This window comes from Equus caballus, chromosome 8 (assembly GCF_041296265.1).
Source record: "Equus caballus isolate H_3958 breed thoroughbred chromosome 8, TB-T2T, whole genome shotgun sequence".
NCBI lineage: Eukaryota > Metazoa > Chordata > Mammalia > Perissodactyla > Equidae > Equus > Equus caballus.
Window position 1 is genome coordinate 46,382,087 of NC_091691.1, and position 17,289 is coordinate 46,399,375.

General features: G+C 50.6%; 1 protein-coding gene across 2 annotated transcripts in view; it reads right to left on the reverse strand.

The window, feature by feature from the left end:
• IMPA2 (inositol monophosphatase 2) overlaps positions 1–16,245 on the reverse strand; it is a 52,208-nt gene extending 35,963 nt beyond the window's left edge. The window contains exons 1-2 of one of the 2 annotated variants that reach the window (XM_023648245.2): positions 15,955–16,245; positions 184–317 (exon numbers count right to left, since the gene is read on the reverse strand). In XM_023648245.2, coding sequence (XP_023504013.1) covers positions 184–317; positions 15,955–16,050 — 230 coding nt within the window. In that variant the 5' untranslated portion in view covers positions 16,051–16,245. Of the gene's footprint in view, positions 1–183; positions 318–3,820; positions 3,929–15,954 lie in introns of those variants that run through there. The other variant, XM_070220682.1, reaches the window with a different exon arrangement.
• Between the last annotated feature and the right edge of the window lie 1,044 nt (positions 16,246–17,289).

The following is a 17,289-nucleotide window of genomic DNA, read 5'->3' on the forward strand; positions in this document are numbered from 1 at the left end:
GTAAAAAGAATGAAACTAGGGTCAGTTTACCATGCAATCAAAGTATCAGGGGACAGACCATGAGGCTTCCTGTTTTATGTCTGCCCCCAGGACCAACGGTGCAGCCTCCGGGGTTAGACCCTGGCCTTCCGCATGAACGTGGCAACCTGTCACTGGGATGTTTTCCCTGAGGAATACACCTACCTGTGCGAAGGAAACCTCTTCTGCAGCTCAGAAATAATTAAATCTTCCACAAGGTGATCCGTTTCTGTCACAAGATCTGCAGCTGATGTTTTTGTTGAAACACGTTTTTCCTCAGAAAGGGCTTTTCTGATGATCTGAAATAAAAGTGTGAGAAGCTGACAATCACCCTCCACCCCCGACAAATGAGCTCTCCCCTCCTGTGGGGCCAACTCTGAACTGGGCGTGCTTTGAGGAGGGGCGATGAGCGTGGGTCTGTGGACCTCTGACTGCTTCCATCACTGACAGGCCTTCAGGAAACACTACACCCCAGCCTTTCTGTTTGGGTTTCTAGTGAGCCGTAATTACCTAGTCTTCTTTTTACAAGACAGACAGACTCATTGTTGAAGTTATTTTGTCCGACGTGTGGAACAATTTTTCTTTGAGGGAAAAGAAACACTTAATGGTCTTGAAGAGCACAAAATTTCATACAACATAAGATGAGGTAACACACCTTTGCCCCATAGAGTCCTATGAATTTGAATTTATGAGATTTCAGTGTAAAAACTTCTCCCTAATTCACTTTATGAATCACATGAAATGGAATATGCTCTTGAGCCCAGATTATAAATGTTCAAACTGAGAACCTGGGAGAGCTAAAATGTACTTCAAGAACACAAAGTCATGCTCTCCTTGCTGCCCTGGGTCAGGGCATTACCAACGGTGCACAGGGCACACACACGTGAACCGGCTTTGGTGCCAAGCGCCCTCCCGGAGCCCGCAGGGCTGAGCTCTCAGGCGGCTTTGCAGTGTGCGGGCTGCCAGCACATCCGGGGTAAACCCACTGCAGCTAAATATAGGGGCGAGGAATGGAGGGCACCAGATCTCCAGTACCTCCCGCCCGGCCTAATCCGGTTCCAGGAACCCCTGGGAGAATCAAACAGGAAGGCGTGTGGTGTGGTTAATCAGTCACAGGACACTTCGGGAAGGATCAGTTCTATCCTGTGAAATAAAAAGCACCCCTACCCCAGAGTGGGCCTTTCTTCTTCATTTCTGTCCACTGTTAACAACTTGATGTCTCCCTTCCCATGATGACATTTCAGGACACCTAAAAACGACTTCAGACCTTTCCTCCAAAACTGGCTACCACTCCAAGATCCTGCATTTCTTTCCAAAGCACCACCAATCACTCAGCTACCTAGACTTGACACCCTTGGCCCATACTTATTCTTCAACCTTAGAGAAGCATTTTTCTGAGTGCCCTTCACGTCCAGCCTGTGCTGTGCACTAACAATGCTGAGGAGGAGGAGGGCAGGAGACACTCACCCAGAAGCCCGCAGAGAGGAGAGATGCTTACACAGAATTGTAAAGAATAAGCAGGAGGACCCCCAGACATGGAGCAGGCACCCTTTTCATGTTTCTCACATAGTGCCCCATCCTAGTGCTGGCCCAAACAATACTGAGCCTAGACAGCTTTGTTTCTTTCAACTTGGTTGCAAAGATAACAGATACATATTCCAGAAAATTTAGAGTGTAAAGTATTTTGTAAATAATATAAAAGCATGCTCCATTAACTAAAGACAGTCTCCTTCATATTTCTGCGCAGCCTCCAGACTATCTGCCACCCAGGGCCTTCCTGTCCCTTCTTTTTCCCACATCCTGCTCATCACTGTCAGGTTAATCTCCTTCAAACACCAATTTACACAGCAAGCTCCCACCAAATGAATCTCCACAGGTTCCCCATTTATAAATTTCAGACTCCTCAAATCTAGTTCATGAGGCACCGCCCTGCCCTCTAGGAACCCCAAAACTGTGAGCTAGTCCAGACCTCCTGTCCGGAGGGCATTTGCAATGAGCTCGTATCTTGCATGGCAATTCGGTGGTGGGTGTGGGGGGATGGAGTGTATGTGGCCTGTATGGATGGTTTATATGTGTGTGCTGTGTGTAATATGTGGTAGGGTGTGTGTGGGGTTTATGTTGTGCGTGTGGGGTGTGTGCGTGGTATGTGTGTATGGTTTATATGTGTTTGTGGGTATATGTATGGGCAGGGTATGTAGGCACATAGTTAGAGAGGAGGAGAGAGAGACACCCTAACAAGAGGGCATGCCACCAGAGCTTCTCAAACTTTCATGTGCCTGAGTCACCTGGGGACTTGTCGAAGTGAAGACTGTGGTTGAGTAGGTGTGGGTTTTGGGGTCTTTGCACATTTCTGACAAGTTCTGTCGTGCCCCCAATGCTGGGGGCACACTCGAGGGAGGCGGGGGCTGAGCAGGTTCTCCAACACCAGAGTGAGGAAGGGTCTTCAGGAGGCTGGGGTGTTCTGGCTTGGCACCGCATGTGAGTCCTGGGGCCTCCTCCCTGAGAGGACACAGGGTGCATTTCACCCTGGCTCCTATCCTCACGTGTGGTAAGCATTCACCTAACTAAAGGGCTTGATTCCAACCATCTAGCTTGTAGTCTCACACAGAAGCTGGACTGATGATTCTCAAACATAGATCAGCCGGTCTCACTTTAATGCTTAGAACTACCCAATGGCTCTCCATGGCTCTTAGAACACAGCCCCACATCCCACATGACCAGGCCCTCGCCATCACCAATCCCACCTCCCACAGGCCACCCCCATGCTCACTCTCCTTCCACCACTCTGGTTTTCTGGCTGATGCTAACCAAATGTGTTTCTGCCCCAGGGACTTTATGGTTTCTTCTGTCTAGAAACTTCTCACCATCTGAAATCATCTTTGTTTTGTTGTTGATGGTATGCCTCTCCCCACTGGCACACAAGCTCTAGGAGAGCAGAGTTCACTCTCTTTTGTTCCCTGCCACACTCCTAGCATCTACTCTGTACCTGGCAGAGTAGGTGCACAAAATTCTTTGAATCATGAATCAAATACACTTCAGACTGCCTGAACAGATTCTGTAACATTTTCTCCAACCAGACCACTAGTGTTTGTCTGAATACTGACCACTTTGGTCTTTTTGTTTTGCTTCATTGTTTTTTGCCCTGTTAAATAGTTCTGATATGCTTCAAGTCTGTCATGCTTGAGCCTCTATCCACTGGTCTACCTCCTGGAGCCAGCCTGAATCCGCCTCATGGCATACAAATCCATTCTCCACATCACAGACAGATGAGCTTGCTAAAACCCTGATCTTAATCATGCATCTCCCCAGCATAAAGTACTTCATGGCTCCCTACTACTCCGAGAATAAAGTCAAAACCCATGAAGGTGGCATACCTTGTAGCAGAGATAATTTGACCCCAAATTTCCAGTCTCCTCTTTTTCCTTTAGGAACAGAAGCCCCAAGTTTAGCAAGGCACAGAGCCACCTCACCAGTCTACACCTCTCTGTCTCTAGTGCAGGTAGGTGTGGCCTTGTGACCAAGTTCTATCCAAAAGGATGTAAATGTAAGTGATATATGCAACTTCTGAGTAAGGTCCTTAAAAGGCCACTGTTTGCACTCCACTTCCTCTTTTCCTTTTCCCCTGTGCCACCAGCTGTGACACGGGTGTGTTAGTGAGAGGTCAGCTTTGCTCATGTGGGAAGAGACCACCACTTTAGAGGAAGAAGCGAGAAGGCACCTGGGTCTCTGAGTGACTTGGGGAAGCAGAGCCTACTCCCCAGACTTCTAACTGGACTTCTACAGGAAAGAGAAAGAAACCTACCTTGCTTCTGTCACCGGTCTCCGAAGGAAGCCAACCCATGACCCTAACAAATGAAGGCCTACCCTAAACTTTCATTCTCCTCTCCCTTCCCCGCTCCATGACTGTCATGCTCCAGCTAAACTGAATCATTCCCCCCAGAGTCTCCTTCCAACGGAAGTGCCAGCCTTCCTCTGGCCCATTTGTTCTCTTCCTTAGTGACTCAGTTCACGTGTCACCTCCTCTATGAGGAGTCTCTCACTTCTGCGGGCAGAGAGGGGCATTCACCCTTTAAGTGTGCTCCTAGGGCACTTATGCAAACCATACAACTGCCCCTTGGGATTCCACGTCAGTCCACTCCTGGTTAAGGCCCCTCCTCCGTCCTGTTTCTGTATCCCACAGGCAGATTTTGCAGCCTGTACAGAGGCTGTACACAGTACACAGTGGTCTCAGCGAACATCTGCTGAATGAATGAAAGATTTCTTGGCTGCAGCACACTGAGCTCATAGGTAACTAAAATCTGGAAGACTGTTTAACAAGTGCTCTTGCGAAGCCCTATCTAACCTCACTGGTGTTTACGCACTTGGTCTTCCACATCCAAAACACACACAACTCCAGCCTGCTGAGGAGATGCCTGCTCAGGCACCCGTGCGCGCAGTCTGGGGAATGTCTGATGTCGTCTGGGCACTTTCCAGAGGAACCAGCCCCTAGCTACAAATTATACAGAGGAGGGGGAGCTTCATGGATGAAGAAGGAGGATGTTGTATCTCGTTGTTTTTTTTTTCATTTTTCTTTTTTGCATTTATTATTGCTGTGCTATGATTGTTTCATTGTGGGCATGCGTCACCAGGAAAGGCACGGGCTTCAATGTGCCTGCGTCCTTTAGCGGCAGGGCAGGTTGCCAGCCCCTCTCGCCTGCTGCTGCTCTTTTGGGCCCCCTACTCCCCGTGCACTCAGCTGGCCACCTGAGGAAACTGAGGGTTGTTCTTGACTCCTCCTCCTCCGGTTACACACCCACTTACGTTGCATTTCTGAGTGATTTTCCCAAACCACACTGCCCTCCTCACATTGCCTCCCATCACTTGCCTGCCATGCTGGACCAGCCTCCAAGTCTCCCTGGTTGTTCCTCTGAAGGGCCGTCCACTAGGAGCAGGGCGGCCTCTCGGGAAAGCAGATCTATCTCCTGGCACCCTCTGTGGCTTGCTGGCCTCGCCAGGAGGATGGCAGGCCCATGTCCTGTGTGTGAGGTCCTCCGCGACCAGCCTGGGCGGGACTCGGTCCCCTCCGTGCCCTCGCCCTGTCTCCTTTGCCATGCTCGATCACTCTTGGGTGTTCTCCTTCCTATATAGCTTTGGACTCCTTGTTCCTTCTGCTTGCAATGGTCATCCCTGGGTACCGCCAGCCCATTTGTCCCTGAGGACTCCACTCAAGCCCATCTCCTCCAGGAAGCTGTCTGTGTGGCCCCCCGCCTTCCCCCCACCCAGGATGAAGCCCTTTCTCCTGGGTCCATGCTTCCCGAAGCACCGAATGCACATCTCAGTTATGCACACACTGCCGTCCTTTTTCACTGTCAGGCCCTGTCCTGTCTCTTCTGCTAGACTGTAAGCTTTTCGAAAGCAGAGTTCTGCCTTTCATGTGATAGCTCCAGGCCCCACCCTGCCCTTCAGGCCCCAGGCCGATCATGGCAGTCTGCACGTAATGGGACTTTATAAACTGACTGGTGGACTCCCATATGTGGGAGAGCTAGACAAATTAGCTTCCGTTCAGTCACCAATGATTAGCAACTCTAGTTCTTCACGAAGGAAATGCACGTGAACATCTCCCCTGCCTAGAATGTAATTCTTACTTCACCGATTTCATAACATCAGTAGGGAGTACAGAAGATAAGCCTGCAGTTTAGAATCAGACAGATCTGAGTTCAGACCCCACTGGGGAGACCTCGGGGAATCAGGAGACCTCTCAGAACCTCAGTTTCCTCATCTCTTTTAACGGTAGTATCTAAGACAGCGGGTAGTTGTAAGAATTAAATGAGGAACTGTACCTAACGGTCGTGGGACACGAAATGACATACATATGCACAGACTTCACCACTCTACATAGTTATCTGTGAGAACACAGATCTGACAAAACTTAACGACTTACAACAAAAACCAAAACCTCCATATACACAATGTACAAATCTCAGACGGGATGCTGAAATACTAGCAAAGAAAAGTTTAATTCATAAACTTTCCTACACTGAGGAAAGGCAGTGATAGAGTATTGTATTTTTAAAGTAAGTCAGTATTAGACTCAAACGGCCCTGCCCTTTAGCCGTGGTCGCATCCATGGGGGTGGCATGGGGGGGCTGCCAGCTCAGTTACCCGCTAACGCCCTTTACCACGGCTGTTTTCTCTCAGTCATGGCGAGTTTAAACCTTCGCGTTCTGCTAGTAATAGGTTAGGGTATGCTGTTTTTTAATTAGTGTTTTTCAGCTACTAACTAAGCACGCACTCCACAGACCTCCCGGCCCAGGTCTCTCCCTCCACATAACATTCTGTTAACGTTTAACACACAAAATATGGGCCTTCAGCCCCTGATGCCTGAAGTCCAAGTCTGAGAAAAGACACCATCAACGCCAGCATCAGAGGCATCATTCAGAGACATGTCCAAACACCTCTCTCTTGTCTGTACGCCATGTCGGTTCCGTGTTACTGTCCCCGAGTCTGCCGCCCAAGTCTCACCCATCACCACAGAGCAATGTGGGTGTGCTCTGCAACCCATGAAACAGCAAGCTCAAAAAATCCTACAGAAGTAAGGCTTCCAAGAGGTAGCCTGCCTTTCCTTTATCAGATGGGAAAAGTGTGGCTATGGGAGGTGTGGTCTTAAGGACACTGCCACATTTCAGCCTCTACACTTATTTGAACACAAATGAATGTGACGTGATGGTTAATTTACGTGTCAACTTGACTAGGCTATGGGGTACCCAGATACTTCATTGAACATTATTCTAGGTGTTTCTGTAAGCGTGTTTTTGAATAAGATTAACATTTTTATCAGTAGAGTAAAGCAGACTACCCTTTGTAATGTGGGAGGGCCTTATCCAATCAGTTGAAGGCCCAAATAGAATAAAAAAGATTGACCCTTCCCTGAGCAAGAGAATTCTCCAGTAGACTGCCATTTGATTTCATCTGCAACACTGACTCTTGCTGCCTTCAGCCTTCAAACTGGAACACTGGCTCTCCCTGGGTCTCCAGCCTGCCAGCCACCCCACAGATTGGATGTGCTGGCCTCCAACTGGTTCTGTTTCTCTGGAAAACTCTGACTAATACTCGTGACAGTCAATAAAACCTACAAAGTAAACTAGCTATCCGGTAACAACGTGGTTATCACATGGCCCAAGTGCTCAGCAGTTCACTCTGTTAATACACTTTGCATGACTACAGAACCTTCACTCCGGGGAAGAGGAGCTGCTGGTTACCGGAGAGGTGGGCCAAGGATGCAAATGCTCCAGCATTCTCATGCCAGCGAGTCTCAAGGCTCTCCAAAGTAACTGCCTCCCTCTTTATCTTCGTAGGCAACTCTCCCCAAACTTGCCACCTCTGCTTCCTAATTTCCCGTCACCCCTCAGCCCACTGTCTTCCTTTGCGCCCCTAGCACTCCTCTGAACCAGCTCTGCCAGGCTCCCAGCCCCTCCTGTGCCAAATCCAGGGGACACTCTTCACCCACATCTCAGCTGCCAGCTCTGTGTCATCTGACCCTCTCTACCAGGGCCTCTGAGACCTCCACCTCCTCCAGTGCTTCTCCCCCAGACCGTTCCTCAGGAGAGGTGTCTAAGGACTCAGGCGGGGCCCTGGACATCCCACCTCCTCCGTCACTGCGGCCAGCATCGTCAGCCACCTTGGCACCCGCACCTGCTGGGGGCATACTCTGGCCCAGGCACCGTTCTAAGCAGTTCAAGCATACGGACTTATTTAATGCTCATGATCACTCTGAGGTAGTAATTATTACTATGCTCGTGTTAAAGATGAGGAAACTGAGGCACAAAGAAATGAGGAAAGTTGCCCAAGCTCATACAGCTCTAAAGTGCAGGAAAAGGGATTCTAACACAGGCGCCCCAAATCTTCCATCCCTGAAAGGAGCCGACTCCCCCGGGGCTGCGGTTATCTGGATTAACGATTTCCCAATCCCTACCCGGTCCAGAGTTCTCTCTAAAGCAATGAAATCCACCAGCTGCCCACGCCAGAAACCCAGAAGTTCCTTACTCCTAGGGCTCCTTCAACTTATCCGTCACCAAGTCCACCTGACACACAGCTAATCAAGCAGCCTGACTCACCTTGGTCGGTCTTGGGTGTGACCCCCACCTGCAACTCTACTCATGTTCCCCAGACTCCTCCCACCCAGTGGCCTGACTCTCCTCTCCCATCTTAAGCTTCAGCCAGGGGGCATCTCTTGTGGTTCCTGGGTGCTGCCTTTCACTTTCATCCCTCGCAGTGTCCATCTTCTCTCTGCCTTGACCCCTTCTCTCCCCGTCGTCCCACCCTGAGCCTTCTCTAGGTGACTCCTGCTTTTCCTTTTAAAGATACAATTCAGATACTACTTCTTCCAGGAAGCTGTCTCCAGTCTTCCCGGGCCTGGGAAGACCGCCACCACAGCCATCCTGTATGCTACTGTGATCATCAGCTTACGCTTCCATCCTGGGCAGCCTGTAGGGGGCCCCCTGCAATGCCCGCTGTGTGCTGAATCCACCATCCACGTGGCCGAGGCACTGCCCTAGCCCCTGGGGTTGGGGGCTGAGACAGCGGACACAGGGATCATGAAACTGGCTTAGCGACATAGACTCGACACCGCCCCTCAGCTGAATTCTTCCCTCATTTCCCAGGGGAGAAAGATGTGAGCCAGGCCAGCCTTAGGTTCCGGCCTGATGAGGCCGGGAGACAGGGAGGAGCCTGGACTCAAAATTCCCCTTTTCCTCTCCAAACCTCGGGCTCCTGGGGCCTGAGCTCCCCCACCCAGCCCCCAAGTCCTAGGGCTCGGGGGGAGGGTGGGGCCTGGAACTCACTAGCAAAGTCTCCATCCTCTGGCTTAGTGGTAAGATTTCAGCCTACTCTCTGCGCCAGCCCCACAGACAGTCATCTCCACTAATGAGTGTTTCATATGGGTTAGCAAGTAAATATCTCAGGGCAACAGAGGCCAATTCACTTTCAGGTGGGGGTGACACCAGCCTTCCCTCCTATCCCTTAGGGAGACACAGGTGGGATTTCACTGACTCACTCCCACACCAGGGCTGCGGATACAAATGCCTCTGAAAAAAAGAGCTCCCTCTCATTTTTCTCAAACAGCTTTTGTTAGCAAAATGGGCATAAGAAACATGCCACTTTCCGTACAACGATATGTAAGGAAAATGACAGTTGGCTTCGCAAACAGAGTCAGGGAGGAGTGGGCCCTGGAGAGTGGCCTGCACGTACCCCGAAAAGGGGCAGCCGCTACTCTGTGCCTGCCAGTTGTTGTCTCACAGGAGCGCCGTCTTGGCTGAGGTTTTAAATGTTGGCATAAGTTTTACAATTGTTAGCGCAGGCTGGCTCCCACCCTGTGGAGCTAAGCAGAAACTGGAGGCCTGGCCTTGCAGCCTGGGGCCAAGGTGAGGCGAGGCACTGAAGGCGAGATGAGGCACTGAAGGCGAGACATGAGGGACTTGCCACCCCCACATCCCTTCCTGCGGCGGCCAGCTCATGCAGCCAGGCAGGAGAGGGGGCAGTCTTTCTGAAGTGAGCAGCCCAGGGCCTCCACATACTGACCTTAGGGAATCTCCCACAGAATAAAACCAGGAACTTGACTTGGGATCATCCTGAGGCAGCGCCCAAGGGTAGACAGGCCTGCTCTCTCCCTGTCCAGGGGCCTAGCCTTAAATACCATCCTGGGCCAATGGCTCCCAAATTGGCATCTCCACCCTCAACACTTCCCCTGAACTCTAGATCCAAACTCAACACCTCCACTTAGAAATCCACTGGCAATTTAAGCTTAACATGCTCAAAACACACCACTTGACTTCCACCTCCAAACCTGTTCCTCCTGCAGTTTCGCCATCTCGGAAAACGGCAAATCCATTCAACCAGTTTTTCAGGCCCAAACCCTTGAAGGCACCCCTGGCTCCTCTCTTTCTCTCACACCTGCCTCCAATCCAACAGCAAACCTGGCTGTTCAGCCTTCAGAATACATCTGTTTTACCACCTTCTTCACTACACGCCAGTCAAGTCCACCCTCATTTCTCACTTGCGCTATTTTAGTAGCTTCCTATCAGATATCCAATTCTGGTCTCCCCACGGCATTGTAGGGCCCCAGGCAGCAGCCAGGGTGGTGTCCCAACTGCTCTGTAGGACTCTACACAGGACTCTGCTCCACACCTCACATCACACTCAGAGCAAAGACTAAAGTCCCTTTCCAGAGTTACTCAATAAATATTTGTTCATTAGTCACACGAGACACGCAAATTAAAATCACAGCAAAACACCATCTCAGAACTCATCAGTGGGGCCAGCGCAGTGGTGCAGCGGTTAAGTGCACAGGTTCTGCTTCAGCGGCCCAGGGTTCGCCCGTTCGGATCCCTGGTGCAGACACAGCACGGCTTGGCAAGCCATGCTGTGGTAGGCATCCCACATATAAAGTAGAGGAAGATGGGCACGGATGTTAGCTCAGGGCCAGTCTTCCTCAGTGAAAAGAGGAGGATTTGCAGCAGTTAGCTCAGGAATAATCTTCCTCAAAAACAAACCCAAAAAAACCCACAACAACAAAAAGTTAAAAAAAAAAAAACAAAACTCATCAGAGTGGCTAAAACGGAAAAGACAGATAATACTAAGTGTGGTCCAAGATGTGGAGCAACAGGAATGCTCACCTACTGCTGGCAGGACTGTAAACTGGTACATCCTCTTCAGAAAACTACCTGGCAGAATTTCACACCTGATGACACAGCAATTTCTCTCCTATTATCAGTTTATCCCCAGCAGAAATGAATACATACATAACCAAAGGACACAGGCAAGAATGTTCATAGCAACATTATTCACAGTTTGGAGATTATCCAGTTTCCTCAAGAGCTGCATGAATAAATTGTCATATATTCACAAAACAAAATACTACACAGCAGTGGCTCTCAAGGTGCTGTCTCCAGACCAGCAGCACCAGTATCAGCTGCAAATTTGGTAGAAACGCCAATTCTCAGCCCCACTCCAGACCTACAGAATCAGAAACTCTGGGGGTGGGACTTAGCGTGCCTTAATAAGCCTTCTAGGAGCTTCTGATGTATGCCAAAGTGTGAGGACCAGTTCTCTACAGCAATGAACCTGATGAGTTTGATCACACTGAGATCATTAAAAATTCCATTGGGAAGTTGGAAGATGGCTATCAGTAGGTACCTAGAAAACTAACTGAACAAAAAATTTTCTTAACTTTAAGGAAAATACACCTTGTATAAGAAAGAAAAGAATACTTAATACAACTATACTGCCCAGCTCAACCATGCTTTACAATTATATGGTCATCAGAATGAGAACATGAATACGAATAAACCAAACAGGTAACGTGGCCACACAACACAAGTACAATGCCTAAAACGGACGACTCAAGAAAGAGTGGTAGAAGCCCGTTATTTGAAAATGAGTGTAAGTATCAGAAAATTGAAAACAGTGACCTCTGGGGAAAAGGATGAGGATGACAGGGGATAGGGAACTGATGTTTTTCATGACATTCCTTTTAGCAATATTTCACTTTCTAAATTTCCTGTGTGAATAACTGAAAAAAACTAAAATCACAAATCAAAAACAACACCGTGTTGGCAAAGCAAGCCAGACACGCAGGTGATACTGGGTCAGAGCCCACCAACATGCGCTCTCTGCTCCAGGGAGGGAGGTGGAAAAGCATCCACATTCAGAGCCCACTCTGGGGAAAGCACCCCCCCACACCCGGACCAGGGACAATACGAAGCTGGGAGGAGGCACAGGAAAGATGAGGAAGGTCACAGGGGAAGGTCCTGGAAGGAAGGGGCCCTGGAGGGAGACTATGGTTTTCAACAAGCATAGGCCAGAGGAAAGGCAGGAAAATGCAATATATATTTTGAAAACGCCAAGTAGAGTAGTTAAATCTGGCTGGACAAAGGGCTGGTCCACACAGGAGCTGCTGGGACAACAAGCCCCACTTCTCAAGACTGGGCCTTGGGAAGCATAAGCCGCAAGGGTGTGTAAGGGCGACTAGAGAGGCAGAGGTCTGGAGGACTGAGATTTTGTTTTTCTGCTTTGTCCTGAGATTTTATTACCAGTAAATAGAGATGGATCTAAACTGAGCCTTCAAGGCGCCTCCCTCGAGTGAGGCTCTGCTAAGGACCCTAGCAAAGTGTTCTCATGGTCATACATGAACACCTTTTCTAAATTTACGAAAGTCAGCTATTCTAACTGTAGCTACAACCGCCGTCTCTTTCCACCATGACCTCCCCTCCACCATATGTTGTGTCAGGTGGCATTGGAGCGGGTACTGGCATTTTTGGCTAAAGTTAAACTGAGTGGAGATGAATTTACTTTGGGTTTGATGGGATATACCTGTGGGGTTTGCAGTTGCATCTCTCTGTGAGAAATTATTAGCCATCCTGTGTAGGAGTGGCTTCCAGAAACGCTTCTACTGCCCACCACACCGACTGACTTGGCAGCGATGTAAACAGCAGGACCAGACGAGTATGTGCAGTGGCAGCCGGCACACGGGCTCATGGAATAACCGAGGCCTCAACATACTGAGCCAGGAGCTAGTCTGTGGAAAATTCTTTCCCATCTTACAACTAATATATAAAAGAAAACTGACAAGAGTCTAAAATTTGACGGCAATCCTAAAAATTTATATGACCCTGCCAATAACAAGTTTGAAGCCAAAATAAACTTTTCTAAACCAACAGTAATCAATTTCAGTTAGCTGTGCTACAGGAAAGACTGAATTTATCTTCCTCTGCTCTCCATAGAAAATACTACAAAATCGTTGTCATTCGAAGATGTAAAGAATATGAAGCCAAAAAATGTGAAAAATTGTTACAGAAGATTGAGAAGCAGTTAAAGAATTATTTTTATGCATTTTGTTACATTTGTTAGCATCTTAACATTCATACTGTTGTGATTTTTCTTATTCTAAATAAACAATTTTTTTTTTAAAGATTGGCACCTGAGCTAACAACTCTTGCCAATCTTTTTTTTTTTCCTGCTTTTTCTCCCCAAATCCCCCCTAGTACATAGTTGTATATTTTAGTTGTGGGTCCTCCTAGTTGTGGCATGTGGGACGCCGCCTCAGCATGGCCTAATGAGTGGTGCCATGTCTGCGTCCAGGATCCGAACCCTGGGCCGCCAAAGCGGAGCACGCGAACTTAATCACTTGGCCACGGGGCTGGCCCCTAAATAAACAATTTTATACCGAATTTTAAATTTGTAATTTTGTATTTTTCTTAAAGAGGGCCCTTAAGTTATCTAAGCTTCAGGCCCAACAAAACCTGGATCTATCCCTGCAGAACAATTGAAAAAAGCACAGTTTTCTATGATAGTTTTGTTCACATCACATAAAAGTCAGGGACAATGACACTGATCTCTTGGGAGCTCCCTCACGGACTCAGCACACGGACTGTCTCAAAAGCAGCTGAGAATAGCAAACTTAATAAAATAGCAGAACCCTGGGGGCTGCAGAGGGGGTGGGCGTGTTGGGCCACAAGACACAGTAACTGCACCAAACGCTCCCCCAGCCAAGAGGACTCAGCAAAGGATCACCACTAACTTCCTTTCAGACCGCTCTGGGCTATCCAGCTAAAGGCCAGATTTTCTCCAACCAGTACCCCATCAGTGAGAACATTAAGACAATTTGCTCCTCTTTACACAGGTTACAATGACCTTGTGTGGCTTCTGCTTGTCCCAGCCACAGACCATTCTAGCCACTCTCTCCCCCACTGCCTGGGAGGCAGGAGGCATCAGCATAACGCCCAGAGGGAGCCCAGAGTCCTGGGTCCCTGACTGGACTGCTAAGGCAGAATCTTTATTTCACCCTTACCCAACTTTTTAAAAAAAGCTTTTTTTGTTGTTGGCAAATTGCAAAACATAAGATAACTCTTGAATAATTTAAAATTCGTAAGACCCTCAGAATTGTGCCTGCCATATTGCAAGCTCTATATATGTATTTGTTTAAAAAATATATAATTTAAAAAACTCCCTGTGTCTTCAAGGATCTAAATTTGAAAAACCACAGAAACCCATAACAACTCATCAGGATTTACACAGTAGTGTCTGAATCCTAAACTGACTTCTCAAAGCCTGAAGGAGGCAAAATTTCACAGTGGAACGTGAAAGTTCCTAAATATCCCGATGATGCTTACCCTGGGCAGGAGGTGAGCGGCTTGGAGGGAGGGAGGGCAGGACAGACAGTGCTCCAGCAAGAATGTTTGCCCTGCAGCTACAAGTTTCATCACTCTAGCATTAAGGTTTTCCTACGTGAGGGAAGGTGACAGAGCCAAAGAATAAAGTTTCACAACACTCCTTTTAAGTCATGTATTCCTTATGGGCTGAGTCTTGGGTCCTTAAAACCACAGAGGGAGGGCCCTCCAAAACGTGTCCACTCAAAGTTGAAGATTAACTTTTTTTTTTAACATTAACAGTAGTTATCTTTCTTTCTTCCTTTCTTTCTTTTTTTTTTTTTTGGCAGGGGAAGATTCACCCTAAGCTAACATCTGTTGCCAATCTTCCTCCTGTTTTCTTCTTTTTCCTTTCCCTCCAAAGCCCCAGGGCATAGACGTGTATAGTTGTAAGTTCTTCTGGCTCTTCTACGTGAGTTGCTGCCACAGCACGGCTACTGACAGACAAGCAGTGTGGTTCCACACCCGGGAACCCGGCCTTGGCCCATGAGGCAGAGCATAAGGGACTTTAAACCACTAGGCCATCAGGGCTGGCTCCGAAGATTAACTTTTAAAGTGGATTAGAGGACTCACACCAAGGTAAAGCAGTATCCACTGTGCCTATGATGATTTACTTCAAATTTAAGATTGGTTAACAGAAAATTTTAACATGAAGAGAAAACTTGTAAGAGAAAAACATTTTCAGACTGCTAGACCTGAAAAAAAAATGCTGTTTGGATATAAGTCAGTCTGCCCACATGGCTCCTTCTCCTGTCCATCTTCATCCTCCAAATCACCAGAACGCAATCGTGGACCTTAACAAGCAGAGCATGAGCAAGCCATCTACCCTGCCCTGAAAGTCCTGAGACCCAACCCCCCTCACTCGCCTGCCAACAGGACTGTGGACCTACTATGTGTCAGGGCTGCTGAAGGTACTGAGGAAATGTGGGGAACAAAACACACGGAGATGAAAGTGAGCAAAGACAGGAGGTGCACTCCATTCTCAGACTCTAGTCTCAGGTCTTCAGCTCTGCGGCTTGATGTTCATCCTTCCACCCAGTGTGAACGAATCCCTCCCACCACGGAGCGGAACCTCTTTCAGGCTGTGGGTCAGAGTAAGTTTGGATTCACGACGCTTGAGGAAAGACAAACAGCGAGCCTGCCAGATCTCCAGGCGGCTGGGGTTTAGACCTAGGGGCAACCACACCCCTGTCCCGGCCACGGGATCAAATCAGAGGTTCCTAAAAACGAACAGCTGCGGCATTCAAGCCTGGAAGGGATTTTTAAAGCCCCGAATTGATTCGCATAGTCAATATATTTTAGCCTGCTCTCTCCAACGCAAAAGTCAAGTCACCTACAGCTAGCCACGCCGCTGCCAAAGGAGAGGGGCTGTCCCGCACGCTTCACCGGCGCCTGCCGCCGCCACCGGAGAGGGCGAGACGATACGGGAGAGAGGTGCTCACCGCCCCCGCCCCTGGGGTGGAGAAGAGAAGGTCTGTGCCGCAAACCAACACAAAGACTTATTTCACCCTATCACGCCCCGGTCTGCGGACACCGGGCGCCCAGAGCACGCGGCCGAGGACCCCCCGCCCCGCGGCCGCACGCGGTCCCGGGCCTGGCTCCCCACGAGACCCGCAGGAGCTCCGTTCTTCCGACGTGACTTCTGCTCGGACTTTCAGAGGTTCTGACCGGGCGTGATGCGGCGCAGCGCCGCCCGGCCCGCGGGTCTGCGTTCCCCGGGACCCTGCCGGGGCGGGGGAGGAGGCCGTGCGCTCACCTGTCCCGCCCGCAGCGCCAGCTGCACGGCCGCCTCGAAGCACTCCTGCCAGGGGCCGCCGGCGGTCTCCTCCTCGTCCTCGCGGCTCGGCTTCATCGCGGCCTCGCCGGGCCCCGCCACCTCCAGCCCTCCTCGCCGGGCTCCCACCGGCTCCCGCCGTCCCGAAACCAGGCTCCGTACTCCCTCCCCTTCCTCCCGCCACTCCGCGCCTCAACCGCCGCCCGCCCAGCCCCAGTGACCGCGGGAAGCGCAGGACGCCGGCCCCGGCCAGGGGAACCGCCCGCGCGCCCCGCCCCGCGCCCGGCCACGCCCACTCCTGGCCCCGAGCCCCGCCCCCGCAGAGCCCCGCCCTTCCCCGCAATAAGTCCGTCCCCGCCGCGCGTCCCCCTCCCCGCCCCGGCTCCGCCCCTCCCTGTTTTTCCCTGGAGCCCCGCCCCGAACCCCGCCCCCTAGCCCCGCCCCGCCCATGGCTGAGAGCGGCTCCATGCTTCACCCAAGCCCCACCCCTCCTCGCCCGGCGTCACGCTTTCCTCCCGTAGCGGTCCCGGGGCTCCCCCCCAAGCCCCGCCCTCCCCACCGCCCTCTCGGCCTTGCCACGCCCCTCCAGCCCGCGGCCCCTCCCCCGAGCCACGCCCCGTGCCCTGGCCCGGGCGCCGAGCGCGGTCCTGGGAAAGCGTTGAGGGAGAAGGAAGGGTGCCGGTGGTGGTAGGCCTGGACGGAGGGCTTCGTCCCGGGGGGAGCAGGGTCCTGGGTCAGGCTGCGGCTCGGGTGGGCGTGCGTGGCTGAGGCTGAGACTCCCGCCGAGCACCGGATATGCAGTGGGCGCCAGCGCGTTGGCTCCAGCTGGGGGCGCCTCTGACCCCCTACCCCTCGCCTGGCGGCCTGCGCGCGCCCGTGGCCCGAGGGGCGGCCAGGCAGGAGCTTTCTTCAACTCCTAACGGGTCTGCCCTTTCTCAGCGGAAGGCTGCTGGACGCCCGGTGTTGTCAGCCTCCTCGGTGGGCCGCGGGCGCTCGTCCTCGCTGCAGCGAGCACAAAGCGCCTGTGTTCCCGAGTGTTCGGTTGCAAACCAGAAGCTTTCACCTCAGCTAAAACACCAAACACTACGATGGCAGTCACTGGATTTTATAATTGTCTGAATTCAAACTCCTATGTGGAGTCTGAACTGTGACTCACCCCCTCTCTGTAATGAATGACCTTTTCGACCTTGGATTCTTTAACACTACCCAACCCTGGCATCACCTACACATAAATACATTTTGTATTTGTATTTGCGTTTCCCGAGAGAGTGACTGTGTGGTTTCCAGGAGTTGAATTTCATAAGCTGTTCTACCTAC